The sequence below is a fragment of the Ascaphus truei genome, chromosome 5, assembly GCF_040206685.1.
Source record: "Ascaphus truei isolate aAscTru1 chromosome 5, aAscTru1.hap1, whole genome shotgun sequence".
Lineage (NCBI taxonomy): Eukaryota > Metazoa > Chordata > Amphibia > Anura > Ascaphidae > Ascaphus > Ascaphus truei.
In genome coordinates, this window is record NC_134487.1 from 292326719 (window position 1) to 292352161 (window position 25443).

General features: G+C 45.1%; 1 protein-coding gene across 2 annotated transcripts; it reads right to left on the minus strand.

Annotated features, from left to right (window-relative positions):
• Positions 1-7026: 7026 nt before the first annotated feature.
• On the minus strand, positions 7027-24281 carry SINHCAF (SIN3-HDAC complex associated factor). Of its 2 annotated transcripts, none has more exons than XM_075602672.1 (6): positions 24145-24281; positions 16696-16843; positions 15511-15610; positions 14437-14560; positions 12296-12446; positions 7027-10475 (listed from the first exon to the last, which is right to left on the minus strand). In XM_075602672.1, exons 2-6 carry the CDS (start codon positions 16821-16823, stop codon positions 10319-10321), a joined length of 660 nt encoding a protein of 219 aa, XP_075458787.1. In that variant the 5' UTR covers positions 16824-16843; positions 24145-24281; the 3' UTR covers positions 7027-10318. The 2 variants fall into 2 exon arrangements, with proteins under 2 accessions (XP_075458787.1, XP_075458788.1); XM_075602673.1 differs by lacking the exon at positions 24145-24281 and adding an exon at positions 22634-23052.
• Between the last annotated feature and the right edge of the window lie 1162 nt (positions 24282-25443).

Consider the following 25443-nt stretch of genomic DNA (forward strand, 5'->3'; position numbering starts at 1 on the left):
CATGTAATATAATAACCTTAGCTCGCACAAATAAAAGCAATTAATTAGCTACAGAACGGTATTGTGTGTGTGTGTTATATATGTCATTTGAGCTCCGCAGCACCAACTTATGGCCACAATCTGAAGTGAGCTCAGCTGCACAGAGAAAACTCTGCAACCTGTCCGAATGCTTAAAATGTGATTGGCTCGGGGGGCCAAATTTCCCTCCTGGCCCCCAGGCCAGCCCGCCTTTCCTCGGTCCTTCCATGTGAAATTCTTGAAGCCCTGGCACAGAGCTGAGTTTTAAGCGGAGTTCATCTTGCTCCAGGCCGGGGTCATTGGATGGAATGTTTAACCAGGTGCAGAGCGAGGGAGAATGTTCTGTACAAAGCACACGGCATAGGGTGCATATTAATACAGCTTGGGACAATCTAACCAATGACACATGGAGAAATGACATCCTGATACAAGCTGACCCCTCACACAGAGTATGTTAAAAGGTAGAGGCAATACAAAGTAAGTTACATAATCCCATATCTGTACCTACTGTATGTCTCAACTGTGAGAGATTGTATGTCTGTGTTGCGAGAATGTATGTGTGTGGCGAAAGTGTGTATGATGAGTGCGTGTTACAAGAGAGAGAGTGTATGTACGTGTGTTACAAGAGAGAGAGTGTATGTACGTGTGTTACAAGAGAGAGAGTGTATGTACATGTGTTACGAGAGAGAGAGTGTATGTACGTGTGTTACGAGAGAGAGAGTGTATGTACGTGTGTTACAAGAGTGTATGTACGTGTGTTATGAGAGAGAGAGTGTATGTACGTGTGTTACGAGAGAGTGTATGCACGTGTGTTACGAGAGAGAGTGTGTATGCACGTGTGTTATGAGAGAGTGTATGCACGTGTGTTACGAGAGAGAGAGAGAGAGAGAGTGTATGCACGTGTGTTACGAGAGAGTGTATGTACGTGTGTTATGAGAGAGAGTGTATGTACGCGTGTTACGAGAGAGTGTATGCACGTGTTACGAGAGAGAGAGTGTATGTACGTGTATTACGAGAGAGAGTGTATGTACGTGTGTTACGAGAGAGAGTGTATGTACATGTGGAGAGAACGAGAGAGCATATGTGTGTTGCGAGAGGAGGGGGTGCGTGTTGCAAGAGAGTGCTTATATGTGTGTTGAGAGAGGGTGTGTTGGGAGTGTGAGCAGGGCCACCAACAGAAATCGTGGGCCCAGGACAAACATTTTAAGCAGCCCCCCGCCCGTGTCAGCGGTATTGCGAGCCCCCTCCCCCCATTTCACACCTCACGAGCCCCCTCTCTTTCCCCCCCCCTCTTCCCATGTATTTCTCTCCCTTCCGTCTCACCCCCTCTCACTCTCCCGCCTCGCATGTATTTCTCTCCCCTGCGTCTCACTCTTACTCCCTCTTTTCCTCACTCCCCCCCTCTCTCCTCTCCCTCCGTCAAGTCATTTACTCCCCGCTCACTCATTCCCTCCCCCCTCAAGATATATACCAAAAAACTTCCCACCCCCAAATACATACAAAAAAAATCCCCACCCCCCAAATATATACAACCTCCCCCACCCCCCCAAATGCATAAAAAAAACCCACCTACCCAATACATATAAAAAAATACATAAACCCCCCTGTAACGGGACTTATTCCTGTTCACAAATGTGCCTCTAATCCAGCAGTGTGGTGGTTAACTGTTGGTAGGCAATAACACCACCTGGCTGATTACAGGTGTTAGAAAAAGCCTGCCTCTGAGACAGGAAGGGAGATTCCTTAGTCCACAACTGGGCTGAACCAAGGAAGGACAGATGTCTTGAGCGGCAAGCTGACAACAAGACAAAGGGGACAAGATTCTAAACTTGGAGCTGGACATTGCCTTAGCACACAAGGGTGCAGATCCAAAAGAGTAGAGAAGCTTCCCCTACAGCAACCCAGCTAACAGATAAGACTTTTCTTATAAGACTATTATCTATGTCTATCTATATATATGAATGTCTCTATGATTTGGGCTGGTGAATCACTGGGCTAACCACGCAGTTAAAGAGAACTGGATCACAAGTGTATATATACTCCAGAGTGGAGCGGATTTTGTTTGCTGATTTACATGTTTGCTGTGTTTAAAGCAACAGGCGCAATAAAGCCTTATTTTAATTTCACCTTAAAACAGTCTCTATTGCATACCTCTGAACACGTCTCTTACACCCCCATACATACATATACACATACATACATAATATAAAAAAAACATCCCTCCCAATACATAAAAAAAAATACCCCAACCCATATAAAAATACCCCCAAGACCCCCAATAGATATACAAATTCCCCCAACCAATTCCCCCCCCCATTCCCCCAATACATATAAAAAAGACCCCCCACAACCCCAATACATGTACCCCCCTCAGGGAGATGCACGGCTAGTTACTGTCTGTGTGTGGTGCTGAGGCATACCTGTTGGTCCAGGAGAGCTGAGTGGATCTGCGGTGTAGTGGAGATCAGGACAGGCTTGTGATGTCATCTGGTCCGGTGTCAGCGTCTCCAGCTTCAGGGAATTCTGGTAGTACCAGAGGCAGTCTCCATCTGAAGCATTATCCAATACACCTCCTCACTGCCTCAGTCCAGGCAGGTATATAATAGAATAGAGACTTTATTGCATCACTGCATAGATGTTATAACAGCGGGTACAGGGTCTCAGAAGATTCCAGGCTTCTGGATGATGCATGCTCTTGAGTCTGGAGCCTTTAGATCTTACAGGCCAGCCATTAGTCCTGGCTGGCCTCTGCCTCCCAGCCGGGAGAGAGGGAACAAACATCCATCTCCTAAGGAGGAAGGGAACAGACTAACTAACGTTTGTCTCTTCCCTTCAGAGGAACCAGAAGGAGCTGGCTCAAGGTCTGTACCTATACCAGATAGGCTATTACCAGGCCATGAGTCACCACCACCTTCTGTCACTCAAAAGGGAGCAGGAGGGGGGATCAAAAGCCCACAGATTAGCCTGTCACTGCCCAGACTGGTTAGGACTGACATGATAGGTAGGAGAGACAGGTAGAAGGGACTTATGTTACACTCTCCCCTGGGTGAAATACCAACGTCCTCTCTTGGGACCAAATTTAGTGCACCATTCGTCATTCTGGAACCTGCAAGATGAAAAACAGGTTACACGTAAGAGGGTACACACATAACCATGATGAACTCCCTGGTCATCCACTGATAACAGTGATGATATACAAATAACTCTAACTGCAAAGAGTATGGAGAAGCCACTTATAATATTTGGGGTCACATTACCATGGAGGAATGGGACAGCACAAATCCAGGCCCGCCAGAAATACAGCAAATGGCGACCACGTCAGGGGATAAAAGGGGGTGGTCAGAGCACTATCCTGAACAGGGGCCGGTGAAAGGATATATCGACTGATGGCCAATGGTTGAAGCCTGACAATAGCCTGAACAGTGGCAGGATGGGGCTGACCAAAGTCCAATGTCCTGCACAAGGGTAGCATGAGGTTTTAGGGCCCAGGTTCAGGAAATAGCAAGGTCCAGGGTCTGTCTGGTAGAAAGGGGCTTACCCCTTCCATGGTACGGAGGTGTCTGTGCGACTGTAGGGACCCGATAATCCTTCCCCCGGCAATGCACCACCCACATAGCAGGTGGCATCTCGTGGAAGCAGGCCCACACTCAATGCAGCTGGTGTTAGCGGTGGTGCTACCGTTTCCGAGGACGCCATCTTGTTGATGTCATCAGAAATGGCCAGTCGCGCGAGACCACCGGGCAGGCTCAAACCCGGCGCCAGTGATGACGTCACTTCCGGTGAGACCGAAAGTTCATCACTGAGCTGCGCACCAGTCAAGGCCGCACCCGGGGCCTCATCCCGGTACGCCGCAACCAGACACTGGAAAGCAGAAGGAGCAGGAACCTCACCAGACTGCAAGTAGGCAAGATCCCCGGATTCCTCCGCCGGCAGGTCGGAAGCAATGATGGTGACATCTGGGGTCACGGAACTCCTCGGATGGACCAGAACCTCCACAGTCTCAGGGATGGACACAGTTGAGCTGGAACTCCGCTCCGGATGGCAGGTAAAAGGTGGGCTCTTCTCCACAGGTCCCGCTCGGTTGAAGTCATCTTTGGCAGCAACGTGTGGGGACAGCTCCGCCAGGACGTGATGCCGAGGCGAGTCAGTCGCCTGGGCGACCATGCATATGGAGCTACCGTGCTCCTGGTTCGCCTGGGGACTCACACCCGACACCCCTGGGGCAGTCCACTCACCCCCACAAACCTCAGCAGGCATGGATACCAGTCCTGGGACCGTCGGCACAGTCACTGGAGACTGGAATGGTAGTCACAGGGCACATGGGCCCACAGCAGGGTCCGCAGCAGTAGTAACAGCTGTAGGTGGCACGGAACCACTTGGGCATCTGGACACATTAGTAAGGGCACACGGGCCCATGACATCTGCAGCAGTAGGGTTGTGCAGTGGCTCCACTCTCTTACTCAGCTTCTGGTAACTTAGCTAGGTGCAGTAACTTCGGACTCCTCCCAGAGCTAAGGCAGGCTCTGTGTGGCTGGGTAATCACTGTTGGCCCCTCCCCTGTGTGGAATTAGAGGCAGGGGGCGTAAACAAAAGTGTGACCTGGCTCCGACTGAGCCAGTCACTTGGAGGGGCGGTGCCAGTCACTTGGAGGGGCGGTGCCAGTCACTTGGAGGGGCGGTGCCAGTCACTTGGAGGGGCGGTGCCAGTCACTTGGAGGGGCGGTGCCAGTCACTTGGCACCGAAAGGATGCAAGTTTGTTTGCACCCTTTTGCAAATCTGGAACTGAAGCCCATGCGGTCTGCCACTTCTTGGCAGGAGCGCCATTTTGTAGCACAGAACAAACAGAACCGACCACCACATGGTGGCTGCCATTTTAGAACTCCTTTAGGACCCTCTTGAAAGGTCCAGAGTCTGCCAGGTGCCCAATCCCCACATACACTGCAACAGATTGTCCCTTACAGCAGATTTTCAATTGGGGTTCACTCTCCCAGGATAATTTTCCTACTGGGAGCCCCCAATATAGAACATGAATTTGAAGAGAAAAGGTGGGGGTCACGCTACCGGCGAGCGTCTCAATCCGGTACGACTCCCCCACGGCACAGTACAGTCCTGCCATTTGTAGAACGGTGCCCAGGGTCCTTAAGTGCCATGCAATTTCCCTGGCCTCAAATCCCAGCCTTTTAACGGAGGGTGCTTGATACGGTGCCCACTGCCCAGTAACATGTCCTCGGGGGGTCGGCCTTATGTTGAACTTGAATTTACCAGTGAAGGGTAACCACGTTCCCTGGAGTCATACCATTGGGGTACGCCCCAACACTGTTGAAAAAGGAAGGGTTCAGGGATTCTTCGCTCTCCCCAGCATTGCCCCAGGGAGAACTCCCCCCTTCCCCACACAGTCTATGTGCTGGGTGCCCAGGAGCTCCCCAGTGTGTGGTGAGGCTTACCCCTGGCCCCTGTTTTCATCCACCTTCTAGAATAGAAATGGGTGCCCAAGGGTCCCTGGTACCATGCTATCAGGGGCTCTGTCCCCTTTATGCACCAACACCCTTGCTGCATCCGCTGCTGTTTTTAAAAGTACCTTTTTACTTGCTGCATTTCTGCAATCCTGAAAGCCTGACCTGATCTCAGCAGCACCTTCGATTGTAACACATGTACCCCCCCCCCCCCCCCTCTGTGAGATACACGGCTAGTTACAGTCTCTGTGTGGTGCTGAGGCATACCTGTTGGACCAGGAGAGCGGAGTGGATCTGCGGTGTTTTGGAGATCAGGACAGGCTTGTGATGTCATCTGGTCCGGCTTCAGCACCTCCACCTTCAGGGAACTCAGAGGCACTCTCCATCTGAACCATTATCCCATAACCCTCCCCACTGACTCTTTATAATTCTTGGATTTTATTGACTAACTTCTCTATTTCTTAAGCTGGTTTATTTATTCTGATGGTTTATCTAAATCAGTTCTTCCCTTATCACACATTTGTGCCTCCCAACTTATTGCTGCCAACGTGCTCTTGGGCGATTATGAAAGAAACCCTCTCTCAGCTGAACTAGGGGGCTCCAGTAACGACTCATTAAGCCCCCACAACCAGTTTGCTTTTCTGAACCCTACCGTTATTAATTTAATCTCAATGTGAGCATGATCAGACCAGGTGATAGATTCAATAATAATGCTTTATACTTTGTCTAGAAGCTTCTCTTCCACTAAAACATAGACAATTCTGGTATAGACCTTGTGCAGGTTAAAATAAAAAGTGTAATCCCTACCGGCAGTGTTTTTTTACTCTACAAATATCCATAAATTGGTGAAGATGTAAAGTTTTATTAATAGTTCTCATTTCTTTGTTGTCTCTTTATATTCGTTTTTCCCGTCGAACTGTGACGGTTACGGACACACTGAGACTATACTCGTTTACTCCAGCTTCACTGATGTGGCTTAATTTTTATAATGCAATAAACAATTCCAATCACAAGTGACCAAGGGGTGTGTGTGTGTGTGTGTGTATGTGTTCGTTCTGCATGCATCCACTATAAAATAATTGTATCTGTGTCACTTAAGCAATAATCCTTGGCCAACTACTGTACTTATACATTTATAAAGCTGGCAGTGTTTAGAATTATCATCTTCTGTAAAATTAAAAAGTCCCCAAATAATAAACAAAAAGTCAGACTATTCAAACTACACCCCTATTTTGTAATGATATTAAAGCTGTTTGCATTACTTCTCTCCTTTTTATTTAAAATTAACATGCATAAGTGTAGGTAATAAATATAAAGCTTCCCAATATATTGAACTATCAGATTTTAAAGGGAACCCTAATAACGTCAGTGGTACTAGAAATGTGTTAGTAATTAGATATATTGGTATAGTAACGAAACAGCAGCATCTACAAGATTTGTCAGACCCCACACACAGAAAAGGGTGTTGTATGATTACATAATAGCAAATCAATGTGTTACAGTTAGGTTATATACGGCCTCAATGTTCATATTACAAATAAAACACTTCAAAATATAGAATACAAAGGGTAAATTTTAATGTTTGTTATATAAAAGACATAAAAATAGAAACACAAAGGGTTAATTATATTTACATGATCGGTATAAAACATACACAAGGATTTCTTGCTTGCTGTTGGGATGATGTGCAGATCCCAGCAGCAGGACAAACAGTGCACACCAGATGCAAAGACAACACACACAACTGAATTACACACCCGGACTGGTCATGGAGACACACAAGCATCCTGTAGACCGAAGCCCATCAATAAATAATAAATATGTTGTGGTACAAGAAGGGACCACTTGGTCTGGAAGAGATGCTGCAGTACGTTAATACCAGGGTTAGCTGGCTATAAAACACACTAAATAGTGACGATCTGGTTACAGATTACAGGTGACTGTTCTTAATTATTGGTGATAACTCCGGCTACCTAGAGAACCAGGGGCTGGATGCGGAACAACATCCATCATTAAGGGTGGCTAAATAATCAGTGACCCTCAGAAGAGCTTTTACATTTGACCTCTTATTACAACACATTGTTGCCAGAGAGGCCTTTGCAAACAGGTTCATGCAGCTCAAAACAGAGCCCTATGCTAAAAGGGCAGCGATGGGCAAGACTAGACACATTAGCAAGAACTCTGGGAGATTCATGTGCAATTGCTATAATACGAGGTCGTTATAGGAGAACTTTAGAACCAAGACATCGGTATATCAGCTCAGGGAGGCTGCTTCATCTTTCTGTCGCCGATTGTGATAGAAGATCTCCTTGGACAGATGTGGGATGAACAGTCAAACCATCTCAAATAAAAAGGGCAACTCACTTGCTCCACAAACACGGATGCGTTATCCTCAATGCCTGGCCCCCCCGATGCACTCCGGCCACAAGACACCAATAACCCTTTCAATTTATATTAACCCAGTGGTCAGGGAGGCTTAAAAGAAAAAAATAAATAAGTGGTACCGTGTCAGATAAATGAGAAACTTGTTAAATATTGGGGACAAGCTTTGTGGATCTTATTTTAGAAAGATTTAGGATATAAAAAACACAAAACGATAGTGTCAAGAATACTTTTCCTTAAAAATGGCAGTTTGACAAAAATTTTTTATATATATAAAAAAAGCAGGTGTACTTCAAGAAGTAGACCTAATCATACACTTTCATCACGGATTATCCCCCAAACAGCACTTTTCCGTGCTGAATCTGGAAATAGACTGCGATGAGCTCAGGAGAGATCTTTGCTGCCCGATTAATACGGTCTTCACAGCCTGTAGAGGGAGACACAAATGGAATATAGGAAAAAGATGGTTGCGTGTGGAACTAAGGATGCTCACGGTCTCCATAATGCTGGCGGTCTCCATGATGCTGGCGGTCTCCATGATGCTGGTGGGACCAACGGCATTTCCTCACAGGTACTGCAACAAGCGCGTTTCTTCAAACTCGCTCGCCCACGATTACATACACACCAAATAACCCCAACCCCCGGGTCTGCGGGACAGACTCACAACTGCTACACATAGCGCACTCAAAGCTGAAGCATTGGAAAGTTCATTGTGTCGTGCTTCAGTTAAAAAAAAAAAAATATCTCTTCAATTCACAGCAAAGAGAACAGTATGGATATAAATTGGGGTCCTGTGACTTATCCCAGTTGGAGACAACGCTCTTCGGATCATATGTTAAATGTTTAGGACATGAAAAAGCAGCACAAAGATAGGAAGAGAGAGAGGCAGATTCTTTGAAGTCCAGCGGACCTCATGAAGCAGGAGGAACTTCATTTAGAAATAAAACACAACCCCCACGCGTTTTGGGCTCATCTATTCTACATTGCAATGTACGTTCAGTGTTCGTTAAAGGAATAAAAACAGTTTATATTGTTAAAACTAATAAATACATTGAATTTATACGGGCAAATTTACCCGCTTAGTTTCCAGAGACGCCTGCAATGGCCCAGTGAGCTGCAGGCATCTTGTGTTAACCCATTCAAGGTGCAAGGAAGCAGCAATGCATTGCACCACCCCTCTGGAAGTGAAGGTGTTAAAATCAGGGGCTCTCAACTCCAATCCTCAAGAACCCCCAACAGGTCAGGTGACACTGATAACCATGCTTCAGCACTGGTGGTGCAATCAGTGGCTCAGTCAAAGACGGAGTCACCTGTGCTGAAGCAGGGTGCTCACAACCTGACCTGTTTGGTTCTCAACTCCAGTCCTCAAGACCCCCAGTGTTAAATAATGTTTGAGATAACATTTGTGTCAAAAGGGACCAAGGCACATCACACATCACTAAACAGCAGCTGCTTACTTGTCCAGTAGAAGTAGGCAACGGAGAATAATGTACCCGCCTGCCATTGCCCTGCCCTGCACATCTCACCTGTAACGCAGCACCTGGCTCCAGGATATCACGGCTCAGGCCGTCCTGGGTTTACAGCTTTCTATATACACCGAGCCAAAAATCAGGTCTTGCTGGTGAAAACCCATTGAGACAAGGCGATAAAACCCAGGGAGGTGCCTATTCCCGATTATTACACCATACAAAAGAGTCACACAACTGGTAATAAACTGCTTCAGGACCAAGGGACACGAAATCTACTGCAGGCCCTAAAACAAAGAGCAATGTACACAGATATTAATAACCATATAGTCTGTGTTTTTGTACAATGGAAATAGCCTTGTTTGGAAGATTACCAGCACACACAAAACAAAAACAAAATTTAAATATTGAAAACACTACCTACAAATTGTTTATATACAGAAGTCTGTTCTCACAATTCATCCATTTGATTACACGTAAAAAAAAATTACATAAAAAATTAACCCCTTCAATGCAGCTGAAGGGTTTAACCTCGTTACTGCCCGTCTTGCCACATACCACTAGATGTTGTGCCTCTTGCAGCGCAGAGGTTAACCCCGGGGTGTTCCCAACTCCATCCCCCAAGACCCCACCCCCCTCCAACAGGTCAGGTTAAGGATCTCGGCTTCAGCACAGGTTGCCACCTGTGCTGAAGCAGTGTTCCTGAAAACCTGACCTGCTGGGGTGTTGAGGGTGGAGGCGGGGGGGGGGGGGATCTGAGGTGAGAACCCCCGGGTTAAGAGAACAGATCAGTCAGCTGTGTCACATAATACATATGTTAAATATATTTATATCTACATACAGTAAGAAAAGGGAAACTGGCATCAAAGTTTATAAAAAAATAAAAAGTATATATATAAAAAAAAACAATATTAATATATAACGGACACGGGGCAGTGAGTTCTTGTGGCTGCAGGGCGGGAGGCTGCGGTCCCAGCTCTGAATCTCTGTGGCGAGAGGTCACCATGCATCTTGGTGTGTGATCCCCTGGGGTACCGGGGCGTCCGGCTGCTGAGCCTCAGCTTTCTTGTTGCTGCAGCAGGGCTTGAAGAGATGAGCGTCTATGAGGATCTCCCCAAAACGGCCCTTGTAAATGATGCCACAGCACACCCTCTGCCTGCAGGAGGAGAAGAGAACTGGGTCAGAGGTGTAGGGAGCATGTTAGAAACGTGTCTTTAGCCTTACAATGAGTTATTGTCACCAGCAAGGTTACACTTTGGGTGGTACCACTCTACCGCGCCACTCGTCTTGTTTTGAGCATGTACCCAAAGATATCAGCCTTGGAGCTCCTGTTGCTGCTCTTCCCCCAGAGCAGACCTCTCCATGCAGTAAATGACACCTAATGTAATAAAGTGGCACATACATACATACATACATACATACATACATACATACATACATACATACATACATACTTGTGATGGGTATAACCCTACTGGGGAGAGCATCGCTCTCGAAACGGGTGGGGGCGGAGGGAAGCCAGTATACAGTTGCACCCAACAAGAGCACCCGTCCGAAGGAGCGGGCACACCAGAGCGTCGCAGGAACGCGTGCGGGCGCCGAGCTGTCTGCAGAGACTGACCCCAGCACACAAACGACAGGCAGATAAACCTTTGCTATGCTCAAAATACTGCAGCGTTTGGACATAGAACATTTTACACTCTGCATTGTATTACATGGTGGGATTTACCGCACTACGGAGATTGTTTTCTGTTTTGCGCTCTTCTCATATGCTTATTAAATGTTACACTGGCACTCACACTCAGCATTTAACCATTTAGGTTAATAGAAACAGTCATGAAACAGATGAGGTGATCAGCAATTGCCATTCATCAGTAAAACCTGGGAGAACGGACACCGATCCTAGCTCCGGTACAAACCCCTGTGCCTAAACCAGGGGAGGGAATATAATCATGGAAACAAAAAAGTTCAAAAGTAAAAAAGTGATCCCATGAAGTTTTTTTTTTTTAAATCAAAATAGTTAATTTAAAAAAATGCAGCTACAGCTCAACCCCCTTCTAACGCTGTGCTTGGGGTCCAAAGAATCACATCGCGTTATAAGCGGGTCGCGTTAGAAATAACGTACAATTGTATGCATTGTACAATAAAGTATTTAAGATACCAATAATCGTGTTGTAAAGTATTCATAAATCCAAAAATTGGGAGCCACGCTTGCATCGCGTTATAAGTGGATTCGCGTTGTAGCGGATCGCGTTATAGCGGGGTTGAGCTGTATTTGTCAAAATATAACCATACTTTTAATTTCAAACTAAGTATTTAAACACACATCAACCAAGCTGCCAGCCGATGTCTGGTCTTGCAGTGCAGAAGGGATAATTGACCAAAGGATGCAAAGTTCTGTAATGAAGTAATCACCCCCATTCACGCACTATTAACCTCTGCAGACGTTGTGCAAATATGATTAATTACTAATATTATAACTCAATGTATCCCAACAGGTTTCCAGTTTGCTTTCCAGCATAATTGCCCAAGTCACTTGATTTGTTACGGTTGCGATATTGGTTGTCTGTTTAAAAAAAACATTTTTTATTATAAATGTCAGTTTCTTTGTAAAAACAACAAATATTTTAAAAGATTTTTACATATGAAACAGGAGCAGACTGCAAAAAAAATCCTCTTAATTCCGCCCCCCCCCCCAATAAAAAACACCAATAATGCAAATGAGGGGGGGAAAAAAAAAAATATTTTTTTTAACTATACTAAAGTAATGGTGCTCTTAACTCTATCACTGCCAGAGGAGTAAGAAACACTGCCACTGCAGACACTGGGTAGGATCGGGTTTACTTTGTTACTATGCAACAGTACATGGAGTTCCCAATGAACCCGGACCTCTGGCACTTCAGTTTGGAGAGGGTTTTGCCCGCTACGATATGGAGGCCACAATCTCCACCAGACAGGACGCCGTTTGCCGCTTACCTTTTCCAGTAGGTAGGGTCCAGGAAGGAGAACACTGGGTTCCTGCTGGATGCGGATCGGAATTCTGTGTCAGACCCATCGTCTGAGTGATTGCTATAGGATGGGGACTGGGCCGGAGAGTTGCTGGAAGTGGTGCTGTGTGCATCAGAATCTGCAGAGAGGACGCAGGTTCAGACTGCTGGGTCGTTCTAAAGAGAGTCCCCATGCAGCCTACAATAGCGCCTGCAGCTCCGCGTAAACCACGCAGAACAAAGACAAATAACATGGGTTTCCGACTGGAGATGGGAAAGTAGGCGTCTGAGCAAAGACACTTTGCAGCAATGGTCGAGGGGGCTGTTGATAATGGGAACTCAATTAGGTGTCATTGGTGTGACATTTTATTACGTCAATCTGAATTGGACGGTGGCAACTTACACCAATGTCCAAAACCAAAAAGTGTCAAATGCCCACAGTCTGGGAGAGGAGAATGTAACCGGGGTCGAGATATAGATATATAGGAGTGCTACTGAGCATGGCCAAATGTATACCCAATGCTGCATCCAATGTAACAAAATACATGGTTAAATACTGCAATGTTAGTACTCTCATGAATAAGGGTCATTTAGTTAATTTGACCCTTTGGCCAAAGTGTATTTTGTCACATTGGATATCATAGTCATTTGTTTAGGTATCTCCTGGTGACGGGTTGAGATTTAACTCTCCGGGTTACCGCAGGGCCGGTTGGGATGTTTGGTGAAGGGACATGTGCGGACGCCTCGGCTCTTACCTTCTCCAGTGGCGGTTCTCCCTGCATGGTCCCGTCAAGATGGTGTTGTGTTGCCACGACAACGGGACGTTAGAGAACCATCTTTACGGGACCATGCAGGGGGAGATGCCGTCTCCAAAGGCAAGAGGGGAAATATATATATATATTATTAAACCTCTATAATCTCTGGATTATCATTTATTAGAAGGTGGCAACCCTGGATGTAACCAACAGGTTTCTAGCATATCGTGTGCACAACTACAGTCATTGAAATACTTAAACGCTCATTAATGCCCGTTGTTCGCATACAGTAGTCTGGGACTTTTGAGATATCTGGCATATTTGAGCCATTCTGCAGAAGAAGAAAATATTTAAAGCAGGCAACAAATAAACCTAGTTGTTTAGGGCGCCATCAAGTGGGCTAAAGGACTACTGCAAGAGCACATATTCCTATCAAAAGCTCTGCTCACATTACAGGACAGTGGAAAAAAAGGCACGTTACAAGTAATACACAAGACAAAATATTATATACGGCCTATTCCAGCCTTTCTATAATACTGAACGTCTCAGCATGCACATTAGGTGCAAATCTATTTTACTAGGAAATGAATACAATCCAAACATCACATTTTTGATGCATGTTACACAGTTGCATAGTAGAGGAGGTTGAAAAGAGACATACGTCAATAAAGTGACGAAACATGCTGGACTTTTTCCACCTGCAGGGGTGATGCTTTTTTTGTACCTGTGCTGAATAAATAGAATTTTATTTTACACCACCTGACTCCCGGGCAGTGCGCCGTTATCTCCTTTTTCTACTTTCCAGAAAGGTGTCCCACTTTTTTTTTTTACAGATCTATTGTATCTGCCATCACAGTCTCCATGGGTGAATGAATTTCACATTTAAACTGCCCTTACTGTAAGGCCGCGTCCAGACTGACTGCACGCGCTCCAGCACTGTGACGTCACGCGCTGATGTAGCGGGGGCGATTCCTGGCCTGTAAAACTGCGCTGTTGCGCACGAGGGGTGGGGGTGCGCGCATTGCCGTGACGTCATGGCGCTGGCTCACCCTCATTGGGCTAACCGTTCACGTAACCCGGCCATCGCGCGGCAAATACAAAATAATTTGTACGCTCAAGATGCTCTCCGGGTAACGCTCATGGGCACGTGCACTATAGATGATCACATTGATATAACGCGATTCCCCGCACAGCGCACCCTCAGCCTGGACGCGGCCTAAAGAGCCCTTCCCTTTGCTGCTGGCGAAATCTCCTACATGTGCTGGGCTAATTACATCAAGATTCAGGGTACCTGCTACTTTATTTATTTTTTCCTTTGCTACAATCTTCAATAACCGGTCATCGTTCGGCAGGTCTGTGCACCTTACTAACTTACTCTGACGCTTCAGTTCCTTCTTCAGTTTCCCGTTCTGCAGCCTGCGCGCGGCCAGAGATCTCGTCTTCTTGGGTCTCATCATCTTCATGGTCTTCAGATTGGGCCCTGCACGGGCGTCCACCACCTGCAAATACAGCAACCGTAAGGTGTCTGGATCAGGTCTGCCCGCCGAGTCCGAGCACCACACCGGCTACATGGGTTTGCATGGGTGTGCACGAGGTAAATGCCGCCTCCAATAAGGGGGAAGAGAGCCGGTAAGCCAAGGAACGGTATGTTACCGCTTCATTTTGTGAAGGGGCCGTTGCTTGTGTGAGATGTTACTACCCATCCAGTGTAAATCAGGGGTCGCCACCTTGTTTGAGATGGGGCACCGCTGAAGGATTTTGCAAACCTTGGGGCACCCCTGATTAACCTCACCCCCTCCTTGTTTATACCACACACCACATTTATCCACCCCTCCCCCCCCACAAAAGCCCTCACTCCACTCGCGTCAAACATGTCGGCTGCTCAGTCGGCATGTCCTGCGCAGTCTGGAGACGGAGAGGCTCCTTTCTCCTGTACCGGGCTGAGAGGACGCGGGTCACAGCCTCTGCGTCCAGGCAGCCCGGGAAGTGCCCGCTGAGCAGGGCGCAGAGATTTCCCCCCGGGGGCCGCCGTTCACAAAAACTGGTGTAAAGTGGAGAAGACAAAGTAACAAAAAAAACAACAACATTGTTACCATAGTCTGGTAACTTATTACATGACAGGTTACCCTATTAAAAATCACCAATCCCTCCCAGAGACCCAGGAGTTTAACTCATGTTAGTATCGCCACCCTGGGCAGGCCCTGCTTTTTCTTATCGCCTAGCTTCCGAGGTCACCATAATTACCTACAGATTGCATTGGGCTCGGGAAAGAGAGTTTACATTTTAAACACTTCTGTCCTGGAGGGCGCATCAGTTATTACAAATAAAATTAAAACATTTTTTTTTAAAAATACACAACAATCAACATTATATAAATATGGCTGAAATACCAGCAAATGGGAGGAAAAAACAAAATCCAGACTGGTCAGAAGTCCCGGCACAAACTTACATGATTCCAGCTCTTTTTGGATCCCATTGGAAGTTTTTTCCACCTCTTCACCAAGAGGACACACGCATTGCAGATATCGCCCGAGCGGCCCTCACTCAACCTGGGATTAGGAAAATGATGTAAAAATAACAGAGAAATAAAAAGAACAGAATGCCCCTTTCTCCTATTAAACCCAGAGCACCACATTTTGCAGATTTATGCCACTAGAGAGAGTAACGGCAGAGGACACCACTTTTTTTATTTTATTTTTAAATATTAGGCGCTGAAAGGTTTACACATGAACATTATATGAACTATGCAAAATAAAATGTAAAACTGCAAAATATACTCTTATTACTCTCAGCGCTCCAGTGCAGCCTTCTTGGATTGATTATGTCATTTAGGATGCTGAAAACCTGAAGTGCATTGTGGGTAACTGCTGTTGGGATCTTGCACCTCTGCAGAAGCTAGAGAATCACAATTAATCTCGGTGTACTAATCTTTCAGGCGTCTAGTGTCTCTTCTGTCCGAAATATAAATATCCCAATTATAGATTTCATAGGTGTACAGAACATTGTTTTAAACACTCCGGGGCTATAACAGGAGTGGCCAACTGCAGTCCTCAAGGGCCACCAACCGGTCAGGTTTTAAGGATATCCCTGCTTCAGCACAGATGGCTCAGTCATTGACAGGCACCTGTGCTGAAGCAGGGATATCCTTAAAACCTGACCTGTTTGTAGACTGGAGTTGGCCACTCCCGCTCTGGTTAACAAGAGAGGGCAACATACCCTAAAGATTAGCATGGATCAGAACCGACATGGCATACACAAGACTGTCCCAACTCACACAAACACCTACAAGCCCTACTGCATCTGGTAGTATAGGATAACATAAAAACAGGACAACTCCTCCCAACATCCCATGCGAGGCAACAACTCTTGCAAGGACCAAGACAGGCTACACATGGGTGCACTCCCATTAATGACATTTGACTTGTGTTCAAGGCTTGCTCCTTGGGTCAAATTAGAGGCAAGAAACTTGATTGCACCTCAAGGACCATAAAGATATTGTAAACCATTCAGGACGGTTCAGCACCAGCTGGCACAACGTTTTGGCGGCTCTCCCAATACCTTTCCATAAAGCAGAGCGATGTTGCCAGCTAGACCAAAATGATGGATAGTGAAAGGCAAGGGGGGCGGCTCTTACCCAAAGCAGTTCTGGAAATCTCGCTCGTAGCGCTTGCTGTCTGTGAAACGAGAGCTGGAGGATTTGGCTTTACAAATACAGCAGCCTTCTATACTACGGTACATCTTCGGCTTGTGAAAACCAAACATTTCCTCTTGAAGGGGACAGCCTACAGGAGGGCAGAAAGATGTGCACAGGGTTAGAGGATTGCTACATTGTATATTTGAGCAATATAGTCCGTGGGACCATATTTATTAGGCGGTGATAATACACAAGGCACCTTATACCCGTTTACTTAAACAGCCAATAAGGTGCATTACAGTTGAGCATCACTTCATAAATATGGCCTGTAGGCACTCAAATTAGGAGCCTGGGCGACTGCATAATCCAATTTCTTACTGATCCAGAGGAACAAAAAATAAAAATAATAATAAAGTGTATAAACTTTATATGTCACATTTGGGTGTATCACTGATTTGGAAGTGACTCCATTATTTCCCAGATCAATTGCCCCAAAGTCTCAAGTTCGTCCCAAAACAAAAATGGGATTCAGATGGGCCGTCGGATTTTGACAGATACATTATTCAGCTGGGTACGTGGAGAGCCTGCACATGGCGGTTTCTTTAAAATAACCAGATTTAGTTCATTTCCTGGAAGCCATGTAAATAAAAATGAAAGAGAACGACAAAGCCAGACATTAAAAATTACAACCTTGACATGGATACTCTGGAAGAATGAAGGGGTTGGGGGTGGAGGGGGGGGGGGGGGTCATTATGTGTTCGCTGTTGATGTATTTGAAAATCTCACACATGGGAAGCATTTATCACAGCACAAGATGATTAGGGAAGAAAATCAGAAAACCTCCAATTGGGAGTCTGCATTTATCATCTCATGGGAAGTAATAGCTTCATCTAATTTTTGGTTAACTTTTAATTAAAAGCACAAACCGCCACACACGAGCACAGGAGGAGCAGAGATCCCTTGAAGAGCTGGGATTTGTTTGGATAAACAAAGTGTAAAAATAAAAAATTAAACATTTAGTGTAGAACAGAGCAAATACATTAAACGCAAGAGTCAAACCTAAAGCATTTGTTCACAATTTCTCATCTGTATTTGGTTTCTAGGTTCCCCCACACACACACACACACTGCAATACACATCTGTTATCAGGTATAGCAATATGACATCACAAACTCAGGACTCTACTGCGTTAACAGATCTCTTAGCAACCAAAGTATCACCCAGATATCTGTGTCATTAACCAACTAGGTACAAGTAAACACGAATACAGGCATACCCCGCATTAACGTACGCAATAGGACCGGAGCATGTATGTAAAGCGAAAATGTACTTAAAGTGAAGCACTACCTTTTTCCTACTTATCGATGCATGAACTGTACGGCAATCATCATATACGTGCATAACTGATGTAAATAACGCATGTCTAACAGGCTCTAAAGTCTCCCCGCTTGCACACAGCTTCGGTACAGGTAGGGAGCCGGTATTGCTGTTCAGGAAGTGCTGACAGGCGCATGCGTGAGCTGCCGGTTTCCTACTGAGCGATATGTACTTACTCGCGAGTGTACTTAAAGTGAGTGTTCTTAAACCGGTGTATGCCTGTATACTACACGGCAATATCAGAAAGTACAAGACAACCTCTTCAGAACAGTGTATCACACACACACACACACACACACACACACACACACACACACACACACGCTATTTTCTACCTCCACTAAAAATGACAACATGCAAAATTGCCAACAGATTAAAAAAATAAATAAAAGGGAAATCTGAATAGGGCTAATTTTATTGCCTGAAAAACAACGTTAGAAGACAGTTTAAGCACTAAAGCTATGCCAGGAATAAATGAGTGGGCATTTACACAACTGGAAAAACATGGAGGAGATGTACAGATTGTTGTGGAACCCAAATTAATAGAGCAGCAATGTGTCCCAGGCTTTGAAAACGCATAAAAACTGGACATTGTATAAAAGTTGGGCTGTTTTTGCTGCATTCACAAACACGACTGTAATCAGCTGCCTTCATTTTTTCCAAGGCCTATCCCAACAGGATGAGCAATAATACATAAAAGGTCTGTTTTTGTAAAACTTTCCGCTGAAGGCTGAACAAACAAAATAGTATCTGCAAAGTAGTGACCCTTTAATAATGCAAAGGACAAAGATTTTCTTGACAAAAGGATAGAGAAGCACGATGAACTGGTTCTGTAAATGTGCTCACAAAGAACAATTGGAATCAACAGAAAACAGGTTGCATAATATGATAGCACAAGTCACAAGTGAAGGACAACATGCGACATGGGCCTACATGATATGTACAGTATCTGATACTGCGTCATTATACAGCCCCTTCAGCAAATGCTGAAACCAAGAGCAAATCCCACGGAACATGTGCAGAAACCAAACTGCCCCATCGTAACAGTGACCTACATTTAATATAGGCCATTGTGATGAGGTAGACAAAGCGTGACAAGGAACACATGTAGATGATAACATCCCACGTGTTAGAAGATGTATGGGTAACACCAATCCTTAAGCCTTCCCCCCCCCCCCCCACCCAAAACAGGTCAGGGTTTCAAGATATCCCAGCTTCAGGACAGGTGGCTCAATCAGAGGCTCAGTCAAAGATTGAGCCACCTGTGCTGAAGCAGTGACTGATTGAGCCATCTGTTCTAAAGCAGGGATATCATGAAAACCTGACCTGTGGGGGGGGGGGGCTTGATTACTGGAGTTAAGCCCCCCTGTTCTAATGTACGTTTAGAGAACGCAGAGATGATTAGAGGCAAACAATTAGAGGCGATACTGTACGTTTAGCCAGGATCTCACATCTCAAACAATAAGGCGATAATTCAGCACACTGTGCCCAGGAAAGGATTATGGAATTTATTTTCCCTTCATGAATTATTTACAAGTTGTGTCACGAGCAACTTCAGATGTAAAAACGGTAATCTGGACGCATCAGTAATAGAGTTTTCCATAAAATTAAATTTTATATTACAGTGTTGAAAGAATACATGTACCCACATTCACAATAAAATGTATACAAGATACAGTCAATATGTGGCTAAAGAGCGCACAAGAGGAAACGAAATCAGCATTTACTAGGACAGTGGTTTACAACCTTTTTGTATAATTACAGTGTGAAATTCTGCAGAACGCCAACCCTCTAATAGCGCGTCTGGGATCAGATGGATTTTAAGGAACCCCAACTCTCTCTAATAGCGCGTCTGGGATCAGATGCATCGTAAGGAACCCCAACCCTCTCTAATAGCGCGTCTGATCAGATGCATTGTAAGGAACCCCAACCCTCTCTAATAGCGCGTCTGATCAGATGCATTGTAAATTCTTCTGTATTTGATAGAATTTTCAAATGACCAGAAAATTGAACGGAACCCTTTAAGGGTGCCTGGAGAACCCAAAGGTTCCTAGGAACCCTGGTTAAAGAAAGAAGGGGGGGGGGGGGGGAGAAAAAAAAACAAAAAAACAACACCAACACCACACAACGATATTGCAGGCAATGCGGTTTAAAAGATACAATGCTGCTCCAATCCTTTCAAAAACATCTGTGTGTAAACCTCTGGCAAACAGTTTAACAATGTACGGGGGCTGTACCATGTTCAGAATCCTCTGCCCCCTATCAATATTCACTGCACTTTTTAGCTATTCCCCAGCCGCAAACTTTAGAATCTAGATTCTTACTGTCTCTTCTTCTTTGCCCAAAACCAGCCTGTCATCCACCAGAAAAGAAGGACAAGAACAGGTCATAATGTTCTACAACCCTTTCTAACCAAGAAGCTGTAATGCACATTGCATTGTACATGTGTTTCCCAATGTATTCATCAGGCACATTTTTTATATTCCCATTTATTTGCAAAGCGCCAACATATTCCAGAGCGGTACAATGAGGGTACAGAGTTGTGTATTAAAAAGACTGCTACATACAAATGAGGACAGACATGCACAAGCAGATACCAAGAGGTAATCAAGGCCCTGAGTGTATTTTCTAGTACCAAAAGAGTTTGCAAAGAAATCACACACACACACACACACACACACACACACACACACACACACACACACACACACTATTGTGATGTCAGAATGCATTGTTAAAGCTGCAATATCATTGGCTAGAATGTCCTGCTGATTTGCTTGTTCAAAGCTTCCTTATTGTTTTAGAAATACCAATAACTGCCACACTCTGAAGATTAAGCTGCACTTGTTATTGAGGCTTCTGGTGAAGACAAAGCACTAGATCAAAGATGGGTTTCTTAATGTTCTTAAAGTCCCATGTAGGATCAAAGTGAATAAATATATGGCAGTATATCTTCAATGGGATCGGTTAAAATAAGTGATGGATTTAACTTTTTTTTTTGCAACTTTGTAAATGTAGAAACCTGTAGTTTAAGCTTGGGGCTTTCTGTCTTGATCTCTGCCTTTTGTGAGCGAGATGTAATTCTCTTAAATAAGTGCCTAACTGGTCATTTGACAGGCATGAGGGTGTAAAAAATAAATGTCACTGCTGTATTTAGGGGTCCAAGAAAATAGTGGCTCATGCTGGATTTAAAGATGATCTACATTTATTTAACATTGGGGAAATGGTGTTTGGACTGTCATAGAAAGACAAACAGTATGCTATAAAAATAAGTGACAATTTCTAGGAGAATCCCCTTATTCTTTACATTTTAATTCCACTTTCTTTGTAATGTCAAAGAAAATAAATTAACAAAAAAAATGTAATGTCATTTTCTGCTCTTTAGTTTGTATCAAACTAGGATCACTGGCCAATTAGTTGAAATTGTATGTTTATTTATATAGCGCTTCACATTAGTACTACACGTGACAATCTTATAAATAACAAATAACAGATCCTAGGCAAGATTCCTCCATTAATGTTCCTTCCAGCTAATCTTATTTAATATATGATCAATTAATACACAAGCCCCCTTGCACATTTCCAGTAAAATATGTTGTCGTATTTCAGTGAGCTTAAATAACTCGGATATCTGAAACATCTCAAGTAGTTAAAAAAAACAAACAAAAAACAAAAACACCCCACTACAACTGAAACTGCAGAACAGTTTAATGCGTTTGTTCAAATGTGAACTAAAATCTTTAAAAAGATGCAGATGCCTTCTACCAAGCAGCTGATAATTACACTATTCAAATGCTCCATTACTGTGTAACGTTTTTGTTATGTCCTGACAGACACCATTGTAACTAGTAGGACATAGAACAAGACTGCATATTTCAGTCCCTCATTCCTTGTGGAAAGGGGTTTTAAATAGGATAATTAAATGCTACAGATCCTGCAATCCTAGTCTAACTATAGAACCATTTACATCTTTAGGTATATTATTTATATTTTGCAACAGAAACTGGTCTTTCAAGCGAATAACACAGTTACAATGTAACCCCTCTGCCAGAGCAATGTATTCCTGATCCCTCATGCAGAGAAGTTGAAAAACATTGACTTGACATATGGACAAAGACCATGCAATGTACATTTTTCTTTATCAGCCTTTTTAAGTAAAACAGGGATGGTGTGTTAATCTATCTATGCCATTACAACTTGCAGATTGTGTAACATGTTCCCATCATTTATTGGCAACGGTGGGTTGGTGTATTAATCTAACCACAGTTACAATGTTATCAAGCTACATACATCTGGAAGACAGTAACAGATAGAGATATAGATATAGATACATACATATACACACACACACACACACGTCACTGTAGACTGGATAAGAAAATCTGATAAAATCGACATAAAATGAAGCAGTGATGCTGCACATTAAAAGGATGGGTGAGTATGTAAAGCTATGGAAACACATGGTAAGCATCGTGCTGTGTGCGAGTCAGACTCTGTCGGTTACAATACAGACAAAGAGGAGGAGGAAGAAATCTAAAGTTGGTACTAATATTTAACTCACCAACCCAGAAGTAACAACATGCTACTTAACAGGATACATTGTCCCCACTAGGCAACATCACTGACAAGTCTGCCTGGTCCTCACTGTTCCTGCTACCTTTGCCCCTGACAATTCAAACATCGCAGCAGTCCCACTTCAAAGAAATCTGTTGGACCACACACACACACGGACGTGATAAAAGCTCGCATTCGCCATTATGTAGGATTTAACTGGACCATTTTATTAAGACCCCCCATCAGTGACAGAAGGTTCTTCACCGCATTGCAAGCTGACATAGATCCAGCCCCGGATCCCGCATGTCGCTGCCAGCCCGTCCTGAAGCAGCATGTCTCTTTGTTTTGCCTAAGTGCAGTATCCCGAGTCGGGCCTGCCCCATACTCTTGCGATTGGAAACGCATGCAAGGGCCACACAGTCTGTAACGTGCACCCTTCCCAAACTCATTCCCAGAAAGCAAAAAAAAGGGGAAGGTTTTACAAAGCTCGGTAGCACAATGCACATCTGACAACACGTGGGACTGCAGTTCATACTCATTTTTTAACTCTCATCTTTATAGTTTATTTTATGCAGATTGGGGGGGGGGTGTTAAAAACACCGCACAGAACCGCCAAACAACGAATGTGATCCCTCGTAGATGTTTGCACATTGTTCCACCAAGTTTCTGGGGGTGGGGGGGGGGGGAGGTAATTTGTGTGATCCCGGCTTCAAATAGATGGACGTGATAACAATAATAAGGCTGCGAGTAATGGGATCAGAACTGAGCGATGACAGCTCACAGGGGCTGAGAAGAAGATACAAAGTATCCCGCAACGTTCGAACGTGGAACGTTCACATCTCCATCGTTCCAAGAAAGCTCAGCCTGCGGAGCCCATTGAAATCAGTGTGTCTGTGCAGACACCTCCCACCTTCTCCTGCCACCGCGTGCAGCGCTCCATGGCCATTACACGCAGGACACCAGTTGCACGTACAAAAAAACGAATCACACACGGTTGTCACCTTGCCAAGCAGCTGTTAAATGCAAAGTATCTCGCGGCTGGGGTGGGTGAGATGAGATTAAGTGGACGACACAAGAAAAATGCAACATAAAAGCACAGGGCTTTATTTCTAACGGAGACAAGCTGACCCCACACAATAGGAAAGTGACCCGTGCACTAGGAACGCACCAGTGAAATACTGATCCATGTCACCCCAGATATTAAATCACTAGTACTCCTTTATATAAAAAAAAAAAAAAACAGTTATAACCCAGTGTCAGTTATCAGCTTTGGAAAACATTAACAACAGCAAGCGGGCAAGGCAAAGCTTTGTGCAGTGTGACACAGTGTGACAGTTGACAGCGACACCGCATGCACTAAGAAAGTACAGACAATGTCAGCGACCGTGGCAGGGTTGTAATAAGCAGACAAGCAAGATACATCATACATGTAATAACAAAGTAACAGCATGTGTTTTACTAGTGTGAGTGCCATTGCAGCCCCCACCGACATGCGTGCAGTTTATTACTCGTCCTTACCTGAAGTGATGTATTTGCCAGTTGTTTGCACACAGCGTGCAGATGGTGTGTGTGTGTATAAAAGTCTCAATCCCACACTGCCTGTCCGCCTTGTTGATCCCAGTCTAAAAAAACCCAGTCTGAAGTCAGGACTACACACTGCGCATGCGTGGTTCCCACGGTCATATTTTTCTTCAATCAACCTCATTTGCATGCGCGTTTCTGACGTCACAGTTCCCGCGTTCTATTGTCCTTTTAAGGGAGAAACCCTGCGCGGGAAAGTTAAAGGGAGGAAAAGGCGGGGCTACTTATTACCATGGCACTGCAGTCCCCCAAACACGTGGAAGGGACAAGTACAGAAAGTCACACCGAAAGCATCGCTGGCTGTGATTGGTTTGACATGAATACGCTTTTAACCACTTCACTGCCAGAGCTAATTAACAACAACAAAAATAATGACCATGTAAGAACCCCAGATGAGGATGAACCTGAAAACATAACGTGTGTGTGTGTGTGTGTGTGTGTGTGTGTGTGTGTGTGTGTGTGTGTGTGTGTGTGTGTGTGTGTGTGTGTGTGTGTGCGCGCACACCGTGTCACCTTTTGTCTGAAAAACCATTGTTACATGGAGCCCATATAACATGTAACAATGTAACTTAAAATTAGGTATATAAAACCTCAGATAAACAACAACACATGACATATTACACAGTGTCATGATCATGGGCGTCCGCAGGAGGGGGCAAGGGGGGGCGCTTGCCCCCCCCCTGGATCCACGGCCGCCAACAGCGGGGGACAGAGGGCACTAGCGTGACAGGATTTAGCGTGCTCACAATGTGCAAGAAAGCGCGCACGTCTTTGCAAAAAAAAAAAACAAAACCTCCCTTGTCTCCTGATTGGCTGGCGCGTGTTGGCACGCTGCCAGGATTTTTTTTTTTGGCCCTCGCAAGCTCTATCTGAGCTTGCATAGCGAAGCCCGCCCTTTCCTGCATGGAACAAGTCAGGTGACTACTGTTCCATGCCACTCTCGCTTCCCCCTTGTCCTCCTGCTCTGATTCCCCCCCCTGCTCCGATCCCCCCCGTTCCAAAATCTTCCCCCTGCTCTGGTCCTCCCCCCCGTTCTGATTCCCCCCCTACTCCGGTCCCCCCTTCCCGTTCCGATTCCCCCCCTGCTCCGGTCCCCCCTTCCCATTCCGATTCCCCCCTGCTCAGGCCCCCCCCCCCGTTCCGATTCCCCCATGCTCCGGTCCCCCCCCGTTCTGATTCCCCCCCTGCTCCGGCCCCCCGTTCCATTTCCCCCCCCCCTGCTCCGATTCCCCCTTG

Bases quoted from the DNA above. Each gene is read 5' to 3' on its own strand.
- SINHCAF (XM_075602672.1), bottom strand. From the start codon at position 16,823: ATGTTTGGTTTTCACAAGCCGAAGATGTACCGTAGTATAGAAGGCTGC. The intron at 14,561-15,510 runs GTAAGTTTGTGC...CTGTATTTGCAG, and splicing joins CCAAAAAGAGCTGGAATCAT to GTGGTGGACGCCCGTGCAGG. The intron at 10,476-12,295 runs GTAAGCGGCAAA...CTCCTCCTGCAG, and splicing joins GACCCTACCTACTGGAAAAG to GCAGAGGGTGTGCTGTGGCA.